The sequence below is a fragment of the Dipodomys merriami genome, unplaced genomic scaffold, assembly GCF_024711535.1.
Source record: "Dipodomys merriami isolate MVZ:Mamm:240054 unplaced genomic scaffold, mDipMer1.0.p SCAF_5, whole genome shotgun sequence".
Classification (NCBI taxonomy): Eukaryota; Metazoa; Chordata; class Mammalia; order Rodentia; family Heteromyidae; genus Dipodomys; species Dipodomys merriami.
Genome location: NW_027206068.1, coordinates 51,551,896 through 51,573,208, shown reverse-complemented (window position 1 = coordinate 51,573,208; position 21,313 = coordinate 51,551,896). Strand labels below are relative to the sequence as shown.

General features: G+C 38.7%; 1 protein-coding gene across 2 annotated transcripts in view; it reads right to left on the bottom strand.

Annotated features, from left to right (window-relative positions):
- Positions 1-2,475: 2,475 nt before the first annotated feature.
- Positions 2,476-21,313, bottom strand: part of Met (MET proto-oncogene, receptor tyrosine kinase) — a 137,171-nt gene continuing 118,333 nt past the window's right edge. For both annotated transcript variants that reach the window (XM_069996618.1, XM_069996617.1), the window contains 7 exons: positions 18,302-18,532; positions 16,224-16,304; positions 13,119-13,300; positions 9,231-9,340; positions 7,889-8,054; positions 4,172-4,308; positions 2,476-4,057 (listed from right to left, as the gene is read on the bottom strand). In XM_069996618.1, the coding sequence (XP_069852719.1) occupies positions 3,847-4,057; positions 4,172-4,308; positions 7,889-8,054; positions 9,231-9,340; positions 13,119-13,300; positions 16,224-16,304; positions 18,302-18,532 (1,118 nt within the window). In that variant the 3' untranslated portion in view covers positions 2,476-3,846. The remainder of the gene's footprint in view (positions 4,058-4,171; positions 4,309-7,888; positions 8,055-9,230; positions 9,341-13,118; positions 13,301-16,223; positions 16,305-18,301; positions 18,533-21,313) is intronic.

Below are 21,313 nucleotides of genomic sequence, written 5' to 3'. Positions count from 1 at the left end.
AATTCACTTTCACAAGGTCATTAGAAATGAAATAATCAAGCAAAACTTTGTAAAGGATATCTTTATAACCCTCTTTCCCTGGAAGATTCTTACCCTCTGCCGAATGTCAGTGTTCATCAAATGTCATGTGAGCGATATAGGCAGGCACTTTTCCTGTGATGGTTCAGAATGGTTGACAGAGGAGAGGAAACTGTTGTTTCAGTTCAGGAATTATTTGAGAATTTTATGTGTCAGATATAGGAATCTAAAGATGATGGGCTTTTTGTGTTTGTAAGGTAAATAACACTGATTGAACTTCTATGGAATGCATGTCTTAGCTGGGAGAGAGTTTGACCATGTAAAGTGGTAGCCTCCGTTGTATTTTGCAAGCATACACTTAAAAATCAAAGTTCTACCCAGTTCTTAGATGCCTAAAATGTCACTTTTGAGTTTAACATTGCAACAATATGTAGAGATCGTCTTAAAGTGGTTCCTCTGGTAACTGGCAGCTAAGAAGAGCAGGCATTTGTGTAGATGAAAAGGGTAATTTGTGTATTTGTGTGTGCACACACACGTGTTGTGTACTGGTACTGGAGCTTGAACTCAGGGCCCTTAGCTTTATTGCTCAAGACTGGCATTCTACCACTGAGCTATAGCTCTACTTCCAACATTTTTAGTGGTTAATTGGAGATAAAAGTATCATTTCCTTGACCTGGCCAACTTTGAACCAGCTGAAATCCTCAGATTTCAGGTTTCTGAGTAGCTAGGATTATAAGTGTGAGCCACAGCACTCAACCAAAAAGGATAATTTTGAAAGGTAAGACTGATTCTACTTGATAATGATCTCTGTGCTAACGCTAGGTTGCAGCTACATTGTTATATTTTTTTCAGTCCAAGAATATAACCTGCTGGAGAAAAGAGCTAAACTAAAATAGATACCAAGTGTTTTAGCAGTTGAAAGAGTGTCAGAAAAATAGAGGAAGTTCAGTAACTCCTGGCAACCCCTCCCTCTCCTAGAAGAGGGAGATTTCCAGAGATTCAAGGATGCAAATTCCTTTTGCTACTGACAGTGCATTAACGTAGCTAAGCCTCTCATCTGTAGATGAGTTCGATGGAGCCAGGTGAAATCAATCTTAGGCTTCCTCTGTCATTATGGAAATGGGGTAGGTAATCAAGCATGACTAGCAATAACCAACTCTCCATATACAAGACATCATATCACTTTATTTTATCATGTATGATTTATCAGAACAACAACTATTAACATACAAAGTACCATTCAGCTCAACTGCAGGTATAGGCAGTGATAAGTAACTAATGCTTAGAAGAATTACTCCCACAATCTGTCCAGACACATTAACCTAGAAAAGTTCATAAATAGAAAACATGAATTTTCACATTGCAGCTTTCTGGAACATGTATATACAGGTATGCAGTCCTGTTAGTGGGTTGTTTTCACAAGCTCTTTTTTTTTTTTTTGTTCTATTTTGAGATAAAATCTCCCTAGCCCAGGAATTTACAATCTTGCTTCTGCCTCCTGACTGCTGAGATTATAAGGAGGCCATCACGCCTGACTTCCTTCTATTCTTGATGTGTTTTCTTTTTCTTTTTTTCCTTTGTCAGTTGTGGGTCTTGAACTCAGGGCCCAGGCACTGTCCCTGAGCTCTTTTGTTCAAGGCTCTAGCACTCTATCATTTTGAGCCACATCGCTGCTTCTGGTGGTTAATTGGATATAAGAGTCTCACAGACTTTCTTGCCCAGGTTGGATTTGAACTAAGATCCTGAGACCTCAGTCTCTCAAAGCTAGGATTACAGGCATGAGCCACCAGCGCCCAGCTTTGATGTGTTTTCTTATAGAGACAGTGATTTCTTCCTGCAGAATGGTAGGTTTTATTTATTTTTGCAATCCATCATTACAATAGCCTGTGAATTAGTATTACTCTTCACAGTTATAAAGTAGTAATATGGGAACTGCAGTATCTTTGCAATACAATTCTTTGTGTCTTCCTGGTAAGTCCCATCATTGGCAAAGAGCTTCGGTTGGAATCATTTTCCTACAACAACAGCCAAACTAAACTACTGGATTTTAGCATAGCACACACTTGTCATAGCTTGCTCTATTAACCCTTGGCTTTAAGTCCTGGTGATGTAATGAGGGTGGGGTGTTCTGGCAATTACCACATTTCCTTATCACTATTTACAGCCATTTGAAATCATGTCACTATGATTCCCAGTCGGACATACCTTTTCAGAGATGTTCACAGTACAGTACTTTGTGTGCGTGGCCTAACAAAATTTTTATATCATAAAAAATAAACATTTCTATAAAAATATAATACTTTCACTGTTTACATTGGAAAAACCAGTTAGAGTAACCTATACCACATGCACTGTACAGTAGAAAGCACAAAAATCCACGGAACAAAACATCCCAAAAGTTCTGTTCAGAATAACTACAATCCAGGATTTCCAGCTGTCCTCTGTTTGTTTCGAAAGTTGTGTGTGTGTGTGTGTGTGTGTGTGTGTGTGTGTGTGTGTGTGTGTGTGTGTGTGTGTGTGTGTGTGTGTGTGTGTATGTGGATGTGTACTGGGACTTGAACTCAGGGCCTGGGCTCAGTACCTTAGCTTTCTTGCCCATGGCTGGTGCTCTACCATGTGAGCCACAGCTCCACTTCTGGCTTTTGGTAATTAGGGATAAGAGTCTCACAGAATTTCTTGCCTAGGCTGGCTTCAAATGGAGATCCCCAGGTCTCAGCTTCCTGATAAGCTAATATTATAGGTAGAACCCCCTGGTGCCTAGCAAGTTTGTTTTGGTAAATAAAAAGCATGACCTAATACACAGTGGGACTCCCTAAAAGTTTGGTTTCCAGTTGTTTATGAAGTGGGTAGCTGCCACCTGAAACAGTAACTATTTCTAGCCCATTAACCTTTTTCTTGTTCTACACATGAACCTTGCCTGGAACAGTGATTCTCTTAGTTGATTGTAGTCTGCTTTAGACACATGCTGAATTACCTTTAAAAATATTTATCATCAAAAATTGTTTAGTTTCAAACTTGTCATTTATGAAGAGCAGAAAAAAAACCCACAGTCACAATGTCTAAATGGTCACATTCATTAGACTGAGACGGTATCATTCTACAATGGTTGATTTTTAAATGACAAGTAAATATTTGGCTGAGGGGCTAAAACTGCTCCCAGCTATATTATGGATTTTTAATGTCATCTATGTACAATACATAAATATCCCTGTTAATTTATAAGCACACTTAGGTCATGCTATTTTGAAACTTTGAGTGCATCGTCTATGATATCCTTCAACCAAAGGAATGTGTATACAAAAATTAAAAAAGGAATGTCTGATAAAGGGGTGAGTGAAAATAGCAATAAAGAAAAGATTCATGACACTAGAACCCACAAAAGTTCTTCGAAACACTGGAATTCTGAATGAGTGGCCTGCTGGCGGGGCGGCCACAGCTGTCCTGGATGAGACCACCTTTTCTGTGTTTTCTGAATTCATTACATCAGATCCTCATGTGAACTCAAGCAGGACTCTGCTTGAGTTTAAGAATCACAACCCAGAATTCAGCTTTTGGACTCCGGTCTGACAGGAGTGTTGTCACAGTTCTCGACCCCACTCACCTGTGGACAAAGCCTCCTGTAGTTCTGAGGCTTTGTCAGCTCAAAAGTTCCTTAGTATGACCAATATAAAGTCCCACACTAGTGCCATTTTGGCAAAAGCAAAATCTATTGGATGACCTTTCGAAGGCCAGGCAGTGAAAACTGTTGAAGAAAGCATGAATTCTGCTTCATGCTAGTACAATGATGTTTTTCCAAGGGGAGGGGGGTGCTGGTGGAGCACCCAGGCCTCATGTGTCCACCTCTCCATCAATGTTATCTTGTGATGACAGCAGAGAAGGATAGGGAGCAACACATTTTATGTTCACATAAGTAGCGTTCACATGAACGTAGTGCTCGCCGATGAAAGTGGAGAAGATTGCTGATATCCTGGAGACCAGCTCAGAAAAGGATGGGCGCATTTCAGCTTTGGGATGCCAGCATTTTAGCATTACTTCATACCTGTTCCAGGGGGAAGAAAAAATGTGATGAAAGATTCCTGAGAAGCAAGTAATTCTGGCAAAGTACAGAATATAAAAGAGAGAGGGAGAAGATCTTGTGAGGACTCCTACTCACAAAGGGTCTGGGCAGTATTCCGGTTGTAAGAGCCTTCTGCCTTGCAGCAAGTAGATAGTGATATCAAAGGTGTTCACATCCGGGTAAGGGGGCGCTCCTCTTGTCATCAGCTCCCAGAGAAGCACACCAAAAGACCACTAGTAAAGAAAGAAAGAAAGGAATCCAGGTGGGAAGAGTGTGATCATACACATAGGAGAAGAAATCAGTAGGTTTTAGTAGCTAACCTTGGTTTAACATTTTCAATACTATTGTTATTTCAGGCAAAAATTTCCTGGAACGTCGTGACTAAGTTATATATTTCATGACTGATTTAAACCAGAACTGGGTAAGGGTTGGATGACAAGTCAATGGAGGTTTTTAAAAGAATATGTTAAATCGTGTTGATTAAGATTTCATTTCTAGTTCCTGGAGTACATTTTCCAAGTTCTAACATGATACTATCCTCTACTTCAATAGCTTCACCCCAACTTTAGATTACTAGTAAGAGAGAAAGATAAAAGAAGCTTTCCAGACTCTAAATTGTGGCATTTCAAACAGAATATATAGATACTCCTTAAGAAATTCAATCATAACTAAACGTTCATGTCAAAAAGGAAGGCATAATCTACATAAGTGAAAACCCACCATAAAAATCAGAAATAATAAAACTGCTAGGCAACAACATTCTCTACAGAAAGTCCAATTTAAATAAAATTATAATTTTATGTTAAAATACTAGGTTATGTAAATCAGTTCTATCAGTACTTTATAGGAAGCTTGAAGGGACAGGCAAGGTTAATTGATTTGCTAAAACTCCCCAATATATTTGAATTCACACTGGGATAAACATTTAAGAGTTCTTGACCCTGGGGTCTTGCTAGGTCTACTGAACTTCACTAAGTATGCATTTTCTTGATTTAAAGCACTCTACTCAGGATAGATCAGGTCATATATATTATCTCTCCCTGGATATGTGCCAAGGTGAGCGTGACAAGGACAGGAATTCAACATGTGCAGATCACCCTGTGCAGAGGACCCAGGAAATCAGTACTTATTTAGCAACACCTTTGTGCCACTCCTAGACTGAGAAGCCTAAAGGGAGGACATGGGGCCCTGAAAAACAAGAAGCTTGGAGAGTGCAGGGGAAAAAGGCCAACTAGCAGATGATGTAGGAAAATATGAAACAGAAGCAAGTATAGCTCACAATACTCAGCTAGAAAAATAATGCATGCCATTGAATGTTGTGACTGAAATAAAAAAAACAGGTAGATTCTATAGTTAATGATACAAATTTCCATTCACAGCTCTTTGTCTTTGCCCAGCTTTTCCTTCCTTCCTTCCTTCTTCCTTCTGTCTTCCTTCTTCCTTCCTTCCTCCCTCCCTCCCTCCCTCCTTCCCTTCCTTCCTTCCTTCCTTCCCTTCCTCCCTCCCTCTCACTCTCTCTCTCTCTCTCTCTCTCTCTCTCTCTCTCTCTCTCTCTCTCTCTCTCTCTCTCTCTCTCTCTCTTTTTCTTTTTCTTTTCTTTTATTGAGGCAACTGAATGCCCTGGTCTAAATGCAGAACACAAACTCCTTTTCCAATTAGGAGCTAGATAACTGTGCTATCTAACTCATTCTTTCAAAATTAAGAGTCTTTAGAGCCTGAGAATCTTGTAAGTAATTCTGACAACTTTATTGTGTTAACCTTCAATTCTAGACTTTGCTTTAAAAATTAACTTAACAAATATCTATTGACCTTTGGTCATGTACAACTATTAGGTTACTGTCCAAATTACCAATAGATCCTGGAGCTAATAAGAGTTGAATGTTGTGCAGATTACTCACATAGAAAAATAAGATCATGACTGTATAATAGAGCAATGGAACCAAAGAGATGAACTTTTCTGAAAAGCCTAAGAGATATCTGTGAGCATAGAAAACAGTTTCAGAAAGAGTGATGGGGACCTGAGAAAGATAGAATTTGTTTTATAGGTTCATGTAAGATGATGAGAAGTATCCAGCTGGTTAGAACAAGTGAGAGGTAGATACAGATTTTAATGAAAGAACTTGTGCTAGGGATGAGTAATTCCATGAGTAGTCACTCGAATTTTGTTTTAAATGGGCTTAAAGAATCCCAAGATTAGTTGAACTCCATTTGGGCATTTGCCAAAGAGAGACTATCTACAAGCAGGCAAGTTTTCACTTGCAGGTTTCAACACGCATACAGCTTATTACAGGCTTTTGGAAGTGGTCCATGTCAACATTCAAAAGATTGTACTGTCTTTGAAGCAAAACTCTGTGGACATATGCAATCAGTAACCATTTGCCAAAGCAGCATTACGTATGAATTAGTCTGTTCTGCCCTATGTTGTCTACTAGTATCATTCAATGAGAGGGAGAAAGAAGTAGCATTATCATATCTACAGAAAAAGAAACTTTAATCAAATCTCTGAGTGACTATTGTGATCTGAGCGTTTCCATGTCCTGTGTATGACACAATTAGTTATTGAAAACCAATAATCAGTTACCTGGACCTACTCTTGACTGTCTCCTCTGCCTCCATACAGGAACAGAAACTGACATGCTTTCACTGGAAGACTTAACCAGTCAGTAGGGGACACACCTAGCCTCTTGCTGACTCATAGGAAGGAAAAAAATATGACACCTCACTTCCCAATACCACACTCCTCATGTCTCACTAGCTGCCAACACTTCTCTTTTTAAGTTCACTTCCTCTATGAATATTATATTCTGCCCATTTTGTATTCATATAACACAGTTGCTATCCTGAAGGATGGAAACCTCAATGTTTCTCTACCTCCCAGATATCACAGTTGTATGGAAGTTGCTCTTGCTCTGGTTTTTGGCTCTCTTCTCTTGGGTTTTGCTCTGCTTGTCTCCTTCACTTCATACTTGCAGTTTCTTCTCAATAATTGCTTCTGAACTTTCAAAACCCTCTTCTGAGCTAGTAGACTGTGGCTCATGTCTATAATCCTGGTTATTCAGGAGGTTGAGATCTGAGGATTGTAGTTCAAAGCCAACTAGGCAGGAAAGTCCCTCTTATTTTTCAATTACCACCAAAAAGCCAGAAATGGAACTTTAGCTCAAGTGCTAGGGAGCTAGCCTTGAGCGAAAAAGCTCAGTGACAGAGGGACAGTGCTCAGGCCCTAAGTTCAAATCCCAGGACTGGCACAATAATTAAAAAAAAGAAAGAAAGAAGGATAGAAAGAAAAGAAGAAAGGAAGCTAGCCTTGACTTTTGCTATATGATGCTTCTGGTGATGGTGACGGTGCCTTTAAAAGGTAATGAAAGCTGGCCAGTGGCTCACACCTGTAATTCTAGCTACTCATGAGGCTGTGATGTGAGGATCCTGACTGGAAGACAGCAAGACAGGAAAGTTTGTGAGATTCTGATCTCCAATTAACCACTGGAAGACCAGAATTGGTTCAAAGTGGCTCAAAGTGGTAGAACACTAGCCTTGAACAAAAAAGCTCAGGGACAGTGCCCAGGCCGAGTTCAAGCCCCATTACTGACAAAAAAAAATAATAATAAAAAGGCAATGAAAGCCTGGAGATATAGCTCAGCATAGTGCGCTATGCTGCAAGTACTTTTGGGAATTTATGAACATATATTATGGTTACCTATCAGACAATTATCTCCAGTTTCCCATATGAAGATAACTTCTAAAAATATTATTTTGCCATGAAACTATAGGTATAAAAGAAAAAGAAGAGAAATTCAGGACTGACAAATACATTACCACATCTGATTTGGTGGTAAACTTCTGGGTTTGCAGGCTTTCCAAGGCCATCCACTTCACTGGCAGTTTTGCTCCTGTTTTATTGTGTACGCTGTAGTATTCTTTATCATACATATCTCTGGCAAGACCAAAATCAGCAACCTTGACAGTGAATTTTTCATCCAACCTACACAAAGAGCAAAACTTATTATTGGTGACTGAAAGCAAATAATTTACCATGAGGCTAAATATCTATAGATCTGAACGAGGGACTTTAATATTTGAAATTCATAACTTTTGAAGCCAGAGCTTCATCTGGCCTATTGACTAACACTAAATTATAGTGGAGCTTTTGAATAAAAATGCTTGACAATTACATTATGAATTCAACAGAAACATTCTGAATGGTATGGCATAGGAAAATTTGTTTTTCTTTAATATATATCTGGAGAAAAGGTTCAGCTCCCAGCTTTCCTTCGTTGCAAATAGAATGCCCAAATCCAAACACTAATCTTCACTTGTCAACCTGTCAGCAATACACAGTACCATGGGAGAGACATGACGTAGGACTATTATTTTTTTTACTCTTCCTTCTCAAATAAGCTGTGTCAGTATATAAAATCCTCACCCTTGAGATTAGGATACACAGTAAAGCATATAAGAAAAGAATCAGGTTTAATAAAATAAGTTTCTGCTAATTGGGGCTATGTATCCTTTGTTTAAGTTGGCTTATATGGTGTTATTTTTGTTTAAAGCAAAACTAAGGTAAGAGATTAATAGCACAGCTCCTTCATTCACACATACCATCAGTCATGCATCAGTGGTGTGCGAGTGAGAAAGCACTGAATCAATTACAAACTGTTGACTGTTGTGTTATACAGCCAGGCAGCCAGACACAAATAAAAGTTCTTTGTATATTCATTCTCAAATACCATTTTTGGTAAGGCTTCTGCAGGCTGACTTCAAGTCTACTCTGGGGGAAGTAATGCATATTGGTATTTGTCTTACCAGCCCCCTTCCTTTTCACCATAAAATGCTAAAGATCACATTCTCCCTCCCAAGCACGAACACAGTGTGAAACCACAACATTGGAGGGGCTACCAGTGGGAAGGACCCAGAAAAGCAAAAGTATACAACAGCTGTGTAAGATCCCCTATAGAGAGCAACCTTTTAAATCCTGGGCATGGTAAAGACCAAAAGCCCCACCCACCTCCCCCAGGGTTTACAGGCCTGCATTTAACTGTGGAGGAAATAAAAAGATTTTTACATAAGAAGAGAAAGCACTCTCACTACCCTCGAATAGGGAGAAACACACTCTCCCAGGCTTAATTTGTACTCTGGACACTGAGATCCATATACTTACATACAGTTTCTTGCAGCCAAGTCTCTGTGGACAAACTTTTTGCTTGCAAGATACTTCATGCCTTTGGCTACTTGGAGACCAAAGCCTATAAGGTCTTTTACAGTTGGGTTCTGCAATCAAAGAGAATTGGAAAAGAATAAACTGAGCACCCATTATTCTAATGCTGATCTTGCTTTGAAATTCATACTTCGGAAGCAGAGCTTCTTCTGAAGTGCTTCTATGAACTATTAGTTTATTATTTTGAGACAAGAATCCCACTATGTAGCTCAGATTGGCCTTCAACTCTCTATCCTCCTGCCTCTGCCTCCCAAGAGCTGAGATTACAAACATGCACCATCACACCTGTTTGATAATATTAATCATAATGATGATGATGATGATGATAATAATAATGCTTGTTTCAAACAATAATTTGGGGTCTGGGAATGTGGGTTAGTGGTAGAGTGCTTGCATAGCATGCATAAAGCCCTGGATTCGATTCCTCAGCACCACATAAGCAGAAAACGCCAGAAGTGGCACAGTGGCTCAAGTGGTAGAACACTTGCCTTGAGCACAGAGAGGCTCAGTGATAGTACCCAGGCCCTGAGTTCAAGTCCCAGGACTGGTAAACAAAACAAAACGACAAAACAAAACAAAAAAACCAATAATTGGATACTATTGATAGCCACAACTACTTATTAAGTATCCATTATAAGCAAAACACCAGACTAGATGTTTTGATGAATTTTGATTAATTCTTAAACACTTCTGTAATGTAGATGGCAGGGACTCCATTTTTTAGATGGGAAACTGAAGGCTTGTTAAAACATGGGCTTTATTATTCTGCAGGTACCATAACAGCATGAGGCAACTGCCATTGAAAAAATAGTTTGCTACAGCTTTCAAGAAGAAGGGAACACAGGTTATGCAAGTCCACAGTGAAGCCCTGGAGACAGTCAGAGGAGTGAGGGGGAAAAGAATCACGAGCAACATTTGTGATGACCTTGAGAAGAAGAGGTGAGCAAGGAAAGCAGGTTTAAGATTGACTGTTTAGAATAACTTCAGCAGGCTCTAGTTTGTATGATTGTCCTAATTGTGTAGTAGCTAGGCCTGGGGTGATTAGGGTAGGTCAAAGTGAGGGGGTGGGGACTGGGAATATGGCTTAGTGGTAGAGGGCTTACCTAGCATGCATCAAGCCTTGGGTTCGAGTCCTCAGTACCACATATACAACAAAAGCCAGAAGTGGTGCTGTGGCTCAAGTGGTAGAGTGCTAGTCTTGAGCAAAAAGAAGCTTGGGGACAGTGTTCAGGCTCTGAGTTCAAGCCCCAGGTGGCTGGAGCGAGGTCTCTTGATTTGCATAGGACTCCAGTGCTCTGCTGGCAAATTGTTGCCTATTTCTAGAAATAGCCCTGAGAGAGGGCAGTCCCTCCAGGGCTCCCTTGGTTCCAGGTTTCAAAATATCAGAAACACAATGAATATTTGTGTGTTTATTTCGCAGAGTTGTGTGTGTGTGTGTGTGTGTGTGTGTGTGTGTGTGTGTGTGTGTGTGTGTGTGTGTGTGTGTGTGTACACTCCAGATCACCCAGAGAGTAAATGGTGGAGTTAAGATTTCAAGTTAAACCAAGTGCTCTCAAACCTACACTGTGCAATCAATCCCATTAGAAGCCCTCCTACTGGCAGTGCTGTATCTGTTCACAGCCTCTTGGGTTCTGGACCATCACAAAGAATGGGTTTTCCCATCCTTCACAAACTCCACCTACAAAATTGAATGGACAGAGGAATGCCACTAATACTATAAGGATTAAATCTGAAATTACACAGATTTCACTGTGGCTGACAGCCTTGACAAGGGCTTGCCCATCAGAAAGAGGGTATCTCTTCTTTGTCAGCCACTCAGAAGCTTGTGGACACAAGAGACTGGCACAAGAAAGACTGCAGCCCTTGCCCCATAATGTGTGGTGAAGCTGTGTCTTGTGGTGTAGGCTTGTCTTTAAGGTATCAGAGTTAAGGGGCATATCAGTGTTGATTTCTTGGGTTTTAAAGGGACAAGTACTGGAGTAATAATATCCTAGAGAAAGTAATACAGTTATATCTATTAAGTCAGTCATTGGTAATGACAAGAGTTAACATGAGATGTCAGGTAGCTTTGTGCTTTTGCAAGTTGAGTTCACCTTAACTGCAAAAATTCACTCACAGGAAATGACTTATTCTTTTGGCTGAATACAAACTATTTCTCTGCTATCCTTGAGCATATTTTCTTTGAGAACTTGATCCCCTGTTTATAATGTTTTTGATCAAGAACAAAACTACTCTGTTGATTTCCACTGAGACCTGGAAGGCAGGTACCAAAAAGGAACCTAAGGCCTTCAACTAAATTCAGTGGTGGGGATTCCTGTCCTCTTTGGCCCTTGTCTGACCAAAGCTTGCTCACTTCACCCTTTAGATCTTGACATAAATGTCATAAAGAAAACTGCTACTTGAAAGAAACTGTGATCTTTTTTTATAACCTTGAGCTCATTAATCCCCCAAATATCTTCTGGACTGACAACTATTTTAGGTGTTGGAGCCATAGAGGTAAACAAAACATATATAAATCCCTCCTCTCATAAGCCTGCATTCTAATGGGGTATGTGTATATCTATCGATGTCTGTCTATATCCATCCATCCATCCATCCATCCATCCATCCATCTATCCATCCATCCACATGGAAATACTATTTATTTTTTTTTGTTGTCAAGTACAGCACTTTTTACTAGAAGTATAAAATTTTTTTCAGTAACCATATTTAAAAAGTTTTAAAATGGTGAAAAATTTACAACAGTTTCAACATGCAAACAATGTTAGCGATGATCAGATATTTAATCTTTTATTACTCAATATTCAAAACTGGATTGTATTCTGCATGTAGTTTGATTTGACACAGACACTTATTTATTTATTTGTTTATTTATTTACTTATTTATTTATTTTTGTCAGTTGAGGGGCTTGGACTCTGCGCCTGGGCACTGTCCCCCAGCTCTTCAGCTCAAGGCTAGCACACTACCACTAGAGCCACAGTGCCACTTCCTGCTTTTTCTGCTTATGTGGTGCTGAGGAATCGAACCCAGGGCCTCATGCTTGCAATGCAAGCACTCTGCCACTGAGCTACCTTCCCAGCCCCCACACAGACAGTTTTCACAGGTGGTTTATGTCTACCAAATTGCACAGCTCAGACTCGGTGCGCTGCTAAGCGTGATAGAGGAAGAGAAGACAGAGTGAAGGCATGAGGATGAGAGAGGCCCAGGACAATTTTAAACAGCTTAAAGGTGCCCAGCTTTGACAAAAACACTGGGGCAAAGGGCTGAAGGACATGAGAGAATGAATATGCAGATATCTGAGGGAACAGTCTTCCAGGCAGAGGCAATAGCAAATATGAAGGTCCTTAGGTAGGAGAGTGGGTGGTAAAGAATTCATTTGTAAGTAGGTCTCCTAGAGTTTTCTCTGCATCTGGTCCTCCTCTGCTGTGCTTATTGTCTGGAACATAGCAGGCACTCAAAGATGACCTTAGGGTACCAAATAGAGGGAGGGCAAAACAAAGTTGCTTGCTGGGCAATTAAGAGTTATTGACCCAGAGCTCAGTTCTGGAAGCTCACATCTGTACTCTGAGCTACTCAGAAGACAGATATCTGGAGGATTGTCATCCAAGTCTAGCCTAGGCAGAAAAGGTTGCTAGATTCCATCTCGAAACAGCCAGCCATGAGCAGTGCTGGAGGTGAGTCTCAAGTGAGAGAGCACCAGTCTAGCAAGTGGGGACCCTGGGTTTTAACTCACATATAGCCAAATACACTTGACTCAAAGCTGGCATACTTTGAAGGGATGGTTGGCTTACTGTTAGTACACCAGTTAGTAAGCTTGGGAACACACTTACATGAGTCTCATTTCTAATGAAATTCCGAAGATCTCCATGTTTCATGAAAGGTAACACCACAAGTGGAGACCCTTCACTTCGAAGGCAAATTCCCAAGAGTGAGAGAACATTAGCATGGCTGAAATCTTTCATGATGATTCCCTCAGTCAGAAACTGGGAAACTTCTCCTATGTCCGTGATTCCTGAGAAATACAGTGGTGGCAACATTAACTTCATTACAGAACAATATTTTGTCAAAATCAGATAGGAAGAGCAATGAAACACAGCAGCAGTTATACCTTGTCTTGAAGCCTCAACCTCAGAGTGTTTTATTTATTTATTTAATTTATTTATTTTAACAATATACCTGAATGAATGGTGTTGTAGAGGTGGAAAGATGTGGTCACTTCCTTATCTACTACAAGGGTCACATCTGAGAATCTTAAAGCTAAAGACAGGTAAGAAATGGAAAGCACAATCGAAAAGCACAATATTTCTTTAGGCATAAGTTTTGCAAGATAGAGAAGGCTTCAGAAATGAAGACTTAAGCACACAGGCAACATAAATGGTCTCTTGTTTTCTTTCTTACTTGTGTGTGTGTGTGTGTGTGTGTGTGTGTGTGTGTGTGTGTGTGTGTGTGTGTGTGTGTGTGATGGTACTTGGGTTTGAACTCGGGGCCTCACTAGGTGGCACTCTACCACTGAGCCATATCTTGGATTTGATGGAGAATGGACAGCTGATAGATATGTGATTGGACAACAAGCATACGACTGAATGGGAAACACATAGGGTTTGTTTGTTATGTTATGTGGCAGTCCTTCTTCTAGACTATAGGACAAGATCTCTTTTAAAATGAGGTAATTTCTGACCAAGCTAGGTCAAGGAATTGCTTTATGGCCAGCTATAGGAAAGAAAGGAAGAAATGTTAGTGTAGCTTTTCAAGGGGTTACTGATGGCTTTGAATGAGAGTGGTCTTAGTTTCTATGAGCTGCCTTGGAGAAGGGAAATATTAGTTCTTATGTCTCAGCTTAAGGGAGAAAGTAGAGAAAGAAAAAGAACAATTAGGAAGAGACTATTTCCTTCAGTTCAAAGTATTCAGCATGCATTAACGGACCACATTTTAGGATATTGTTTGAGCTGTGCCTTCCAGCTATCACTCACAATCTCTTTGGTAAAATAGATTCCAATCAGTTGGTCTTGTACAGAACACTGATAGAGCAGCAGGCCAGTCTATTTCTGTAGTGATTTTCTAGGGTACACACTGGCAATTTTTTTCTGCATGGGTCAGTAGTAAATAAGTTTGGTTTCATGGGCCACATGGTATTTGTTACAAATGCTCAATTCTACTACCAATGTATAAACCATGAAAAAATCCATTGACAAATGACTATCTTAAAAACCTTACTTATGAAAACAGTGGTCGGTCATACTTTCCTTTTACACTAGAAGAATTTGAAGACCAATTACCATAAATACCTAAATAATAAGTATCTAAATACCTAAATACCTGGAAAAGACAATGGAAGTCAATATGGACTGAACAGTAATCCATGTACACCAAGAATAGAAATATTTCTTGGTGTTAGGATTGTCCTGAATACAAATGGCAGGGCATGAGAATTCCTATGAACCACATTTATTGACTATAAGACTTAATTACTTGTAACTTTGGTTATGTTTTATGTAGACTGTCCCTTTACTTACTCTGTAATTGGATATTCAACAAAATCAACTCTAGAGAATGGTGCTTAGCATGAAGATTTGCATTTAAAATGGCTGAAATGGTGTGGCAATAGTGTATCTTGTGGTAAGTTTTTCTATTTGTTCATTTAATTATTTTAATATAATAAATCTGTAAAATGAAATGTTGGTTGGGGGCTGGAACTCTGAGCCTGGGCACTGTCCCTGAGCTCTTCAGCTCAAGGCTAGTGCTCTACCACTTGAGCCACAGCACCACTTCCGGTTTTCTGGTGGTTAATTGGAGATAGAGTCTCACCAACACTCCTGCCCAGGCTGGCTTTCAACTGTGATCCTCAGATCTCAGCCTCCTGAGTAGCTAGGATTACAGGCATGAGCCACTGGTGCCTGGCTGGCTAATGGTTTTAAGGCTGCTGAAAACTGTAGGTAGAAAATTAGAAATGGGAGGGGGCTCTGGGTGGTTCACACCTGTAATCTTAGTTACTCAAGAGACTGAGATCTGAGGTGGTTAATTGGAGATTAGAGTCTCACGGACATTTCTACCTGGGCTGGCTTTGAACCGTGATCCTCAGATCACTCAGAACCATAATTCAAGGCCTTGTGCTGAAGAGCTCAGGGACAGTGCCCAGGCCCAGAGTTCAAGCCTCATGATTGACAAAAAAAGAAAAAATACAAAACAAAAATTAGAAATGGGAGATTTGTCAACAAAGGCAGTGCCAGAGAAGTTGTAGTATACAAATATATTGGATGTATTGAATTGTAATTTATGGCCAGAATTATGGTTCTCAGTCATTGATAAAGATTAGTGTATGTTTGGAATTCCCTGTTTCTTAAATGAGTGTGCAAAAAGATTTTCTTATAAGAGCTAAATTTTTAAGCAATATTCTAGCATCAAAAGGGAGGAAATTTAATTTATATGGAACACCTCATTCCCTGAACATGCGAATCAGTGAGGTATACCATGCTTATGATTTTCTGCCAGCATATTTTTCTTCTGTCTTATTTTTTAAAATCTTCTTAATGGAAAATTGTGGTTGAAAAATAATTACAGTAATGCCTCTGGGTAAAATGAGTCATTACTACTTTATGTGCCAGCATGCTTCCAACAGTTTCCATAAATGTCATTTTCAAAACAAAGATTATAGGCCCAACATAGTTAAATGATAGTTCACACCAGATCCTTATTTCTCCTATACCCTTACTTATGAGATCTTTGAGGGGTGTGTGTGTAATTTCAGAGGGAATATCTTCGTAAATGTTTAGATCAAACAAATTTTCAGAATTAGGCCACAACTGAAGCAATAGTTCTTATTTTTTTCTATAAGGAAAAGTGCTAGTCAGCACTTTCATTTTAAACTACTTATTATACACCACCATAAGTTACACACCATCCAAGTATCCTTCATTGTGTAGTAAAGTGAAACTTACTATTCAAGGATTTCACTGCACAGTGAATTTTCTTGCCATCATTGTCTAACAAGGTCCCATGATAAACACAGCCAAAATGCCCTGTGTGAAGGAAGAAACTTGATTACAACTGTATAATGTTTAATTATCCAATAATTATTTATTAGGCCCTTCATGACCTGCACCTCTTTTTTCTGTATAACAAAAAAATGTGGGGGGAGGGAAAAATGTACTCATGACTTTATTTATGGAACTGAAACCCCTCTGTACATCACTTTACAATAAAATTCTTCTAAATGTGTTGGTTTTGATACTTGGATGACTTATCGAGTGTGTGTATTTCCTATATGTATATTTGCATGTGCATGTATATATACACACACATCTTTATTTATACAGATTTGCCTCAATGGTATATGCAATATTACTATTTAATATATAGTAGAAAATTCAGCTGACATGAATATTATTAAAGACTGTTATAAAATATTGAATCATGGCAGAAAAAAATAGGAATCTAAAAGTATTTTTAGGGATCAAATAATATTTTTAAAATATGAACATTTTTAATAAAAGAAGCTCCCCATATTCCAGTAAATTGAAATGAGAAAATATTAGAAATAATTTTAGTCTTATAGAATAAGGATTTCCCCATTAGTCACTGGTTAATATGTAAGCCAGATTGGCAGAAACTGAAAAGGCAAGTTGCCTAAATGAAACAAGCTCACTGTGACTCATTTCATGCATTTCCTTCTGGCTTTAACCACATCATTTCCCAATGGCAGCCTTTCATCCAGTGGCAATAATTTTTTCCCGAAGGTGCCAAATGTCTGGTAGCTGTGTAAGTCATTGAGTTAATTCTCTCAGCTAGCCAAAAATGCCTCAGTGCTTAGTATATGAGTGTCAGGCATTAACCTGCCCTCTTCTAACACAAAGATCAATAAAATAAAACTCATGGTAATAAGTGTCCCTATCTCCCTGAAGACAAACATAAATAAATACTAATTAATATTTCTAGATGGTTACTGATTATTACTTCACTAGAGAAGTGATTGCTATTTTAGCACCTTTCTTGATTTTCAAAAGTTGTAATTTTATATCAGATATTAGAAGTAGAGCATAATTAGCAAGGGTACACACTCTAAAATTGGTGTAATTACTGAATTTTTAGGCAGATAATACAACTGTATGTTACTTTCATGTGAGGTATGGAAACCGGCTTGTGAACAGTGAAGTTTCTCTGAGAAAATAAGCAGCTTGCTTAGGATTAAACCCTGGAGTGTGAGCTAGGGAATATGGGCACACAGTCACAGGCAAAGGAGAAGACTTCCTGTTCATGTAAGGCAAATAATTCCTTCCATCTCTCCTGTATCAAGCTGGCAGATACCTGCACAATCTCCTACAGTACACATAGAATAAAAGGGATCAGTGGCCAATTGTTAGGAAGGATAAAAAAAAAATTTAGAAAGAGGAAAAAAAAGAAGTGTGGAGTTCATGTCTTGACTTCTGGTTAGTTTCTTTTCCTGCTAAATATTTCCTCAAATATTGTTTATGTTAACTGTTATTGCTGCCTTGGCTGGCTTATTACAAATATTCATTCCCTTTTGTATAAAGAGATTGGAGTGCATCGTGCAGATGATATATGTCATTTCAGATTAGGGGAATGCTATAAATTCCCTGTCTCTTCATGCTGTGCAGTGGAGTACAAACTACTTTATGAACCAGGAATTCAAAGAGTTCAACACTGTTCTTGGGATAAAGAAAGACTACAGGGAGTTGTGAGTGAAAATGTTGGAACTTAAAAAGGAAGTAAATGATGATTTCTATGAAATTACAGTTGCTCATCTGAGAAAGAAGAGGAAGTGGTGGATTTATTTCTAATATATGTGGGAAGGAATCCAATTGCTTCCATGCACAAGGACAAGTCCCCATGGATGTGATCTGCAGGGCTGCATTTTTGCAGAACAGAAACCAAATGCACTCATTATCAGTGTTGTTAGTAACCTTCACCATTGTCTGCGTCCCTAATCTGCAAAGGCAGAAGATAAAATCCTTACTGGAAAATGGTATTTAACCCAAAGCTGAATGGAAAGACTTACCTCTTCCTATGACTTCATTGAAATGCACAATCAGACTGCTAGGTCCAATCACCACGTGCTGGACTGCTTGGACCAACTCTGGATTTAGAGCACTGAGGTCAATGTGGACAGTATTTTGCAGTAATGGACTAGATATATCAGAGTCTCCACTATTGAGGATGGGGGACAAGTCTGTCAGAGGATACTGTGCTTGTCTGCATGACCCATTCTGGGAGGAGTTAGGAAATTGTTCTGCAAGATAAAGCAAATCAAAAACAGCAGTGAAAACTCAATCGAGACTGCAAAAACAAGCTGAATCAATAGGGAAGCTAGTGTTTTAAAATTAAAGAAGTAATGGTTATATTATTGAATGAGCCAGAAAGAACCTTTACAAAGAAACTGGTTTGTGAAAAATGGCAATAAGTTAGGAAAAGATACTGACTTATTCATACAACCATTTTAGAAAACGTTTACAAATTTTCTTTCAAAGAAGACTAAGTGTCATCTTTGCAATCTTGCTTACCTTCAGTTTCTTTAGGTTTTAATTAATAAGCTAAAAGCCAAGCTTAACATTTAGTTATGTATATATTATATCCTTAAGATTGGAAAATAGCAAAGTTAGAGACTAAACAATGGCCCAGTCTCACAACAGTCTGGCTCAATGTAAGAACACAAGAAAGATGAAGTTTGAGACACTAGTATTTATTAGTGGAAATAGTTATACAAAACCCATATGGATTCCCAGAAAAGGAAAATTTATATGACAAAATAGAAATAAACACATATAGATCCAGTAACTTTGATTTACAATGCTTGAAACAAGAAAAAGTGGTTTCGATTTTTGGATGATCTCAGATTTTACAGTTTCTGCACAGGCTTCACTGGTTGAGTATTTGTGATCTGAAATATAATTACATATACAGATTGAGCACATCTGATCTTTATACCTCAAATCTGAAATGCTCCAAAATCCAAAATATTTTGAGTACCAACATATTGCTCATGTTGAAATTTTTATGTATGTGCTTGTACTGACTGAATTCAGGGCCTCATGCTCTTACTGGCTTTCTTGCTCACACCTGGTGTTCTAGCACTTGAGCCATATCTCCAGTCCAGCATTTTGTTGCTGATTAACTGGAGGTGGAGTCTTGTAGAGTTTTCTGTCTGGACTTGAAACTTGAATTTTCCAGGTCTCAGTCTACTGATGTTTTAGATTTTAAAGCAGTTCTGATCTCAAAGTTTATATATTCAATAGTTTATATATACATTTATAAAACGACTGTGAAAAATTTTCACCTTGTGAAAGATGGCTACACATCGAATGCTGTCGCTGGAGCAGGTAGCTTGTACTAGGTTAGTGTACCATCTCACTACACAGCTGAGGACATTTGGATAGAAATCAGTGATCCTTATAAATTGATCTTTACAACCAAAGCTCTATAAGAACTTCAGGAACGTTCTCTTGTCTAAGGAGAGTCTTTTTCAATGTCCAGTGAAGCAGAGAAGACTGAACAGACCACCTGGTTTGCCCTTTCTACTACATCTACCCACTCCAACGTGGAGGAAGCATAACCACAGCAACCAACTGAAAGACAAACTACAGAGGCAAGGTTCTGAAGAGTGGCATGTAACACAGAGGGTTACGTGGTGATTCCCTATTGGCATCAAGAGATAATAGTTTGAAATAAAAGAGAATTTGAACTTGATGGAAGAAAGCTGATAGCACTTTCATCACTTCTAACCCTACATAAGCATTTTTGATATTTTTTGTACAGTGAAGAGTTTGGTTAAAAATAGATACTTGGTTAGAACATTAAATCTCAAAACGTGGTATCAGAAAAGATGTGAGTCACCTACATTCATAATAATGGACACTAGCTGCAAATAAGTCAGATTCAACCTTACAGGACAAATCTAGAGCATCCAGGAAGTACCTGAAATGTTGGGTAGGGAAAGGAAGAGAAAAGCATAGTTCAATGCTTTTTTCTTTGTTTCCAAAGGGTTAGGTTCTCCAAACCTTCTTTGGAGGACTAAAACCAAAATGAGCCTCTTTATATTTGGACGTTTTCCTTTACTTCTCAAACATTTGCACCAGGAGTTCATAGGTAGGAATTCTCAGAGGTGTAAGAATTGATGAAAATCCTTTGTCAAATACATGACAAATGTCCTCTGGAAGGAAAATTCTATTAACTCCTTAGCTAAGTCCAAAAAAGGCACAGAAGCTAGTTTAGATCCCCAATACATGATGCTCAGCCTCTATGGGAACGACTGTCAGGATGATCTACCACTAAGAGAGAGAAAAGCTCTTCAGTTTTCTCATGGTTAGGTTCTGCCTCTACATATCCTCATGCTTCCTTCTCTCTCGCTTCATTCACTATCATTTCCATGATAGGTAAGAGGAAGAACTCATTTTTCTTAGGCATGTAACCAAAGTTTGCTAAGGAATTCAAACGATTAGGATAGCTGTTGTTTTTTAAAAGAATATTTGTGATTTTTTTTGTCTCAAGTTAGAACGACTATATATGAATATAGAATACTGAAATTAGATCTAAATTTGAAAACAGTAAGCTAAGCTTCATTATTTACCCATGTATATTTTTAAAGGAATGGATTTCTAATGGGAAATGGAATCCTGTGAGCATAGACACTAAATCTCTCTAGAAATAAATAATTTTCAAAAATAATGAGGACACAACCATTAAAAAATGTTTAAATGTTCAGTGCCTCATTACTCTTGTACTTGTTTGGATGAGCAACTTCTAACTTTCCAGTATCCAAAACTGTCTGTGACTCACTTTATTTGTCCAAAGGTAAATATTCAACTAGGGAAATGCTTGTACTTGACTCACGTCCTGTAATTTCTAAAGATAATGGAGCTGATACAATACAGACATGTTGCTTTGACCAGAGAGTTTAAAATAAAACAACATGAACTGCTTTGGTGAACTTGACCATTATTAGCCCTAGCGTTTTGCAAAACAGATGATGTTGGCCCCTCCTTCTTTTATAGCATAACTGAGGTTTACTCAGAAA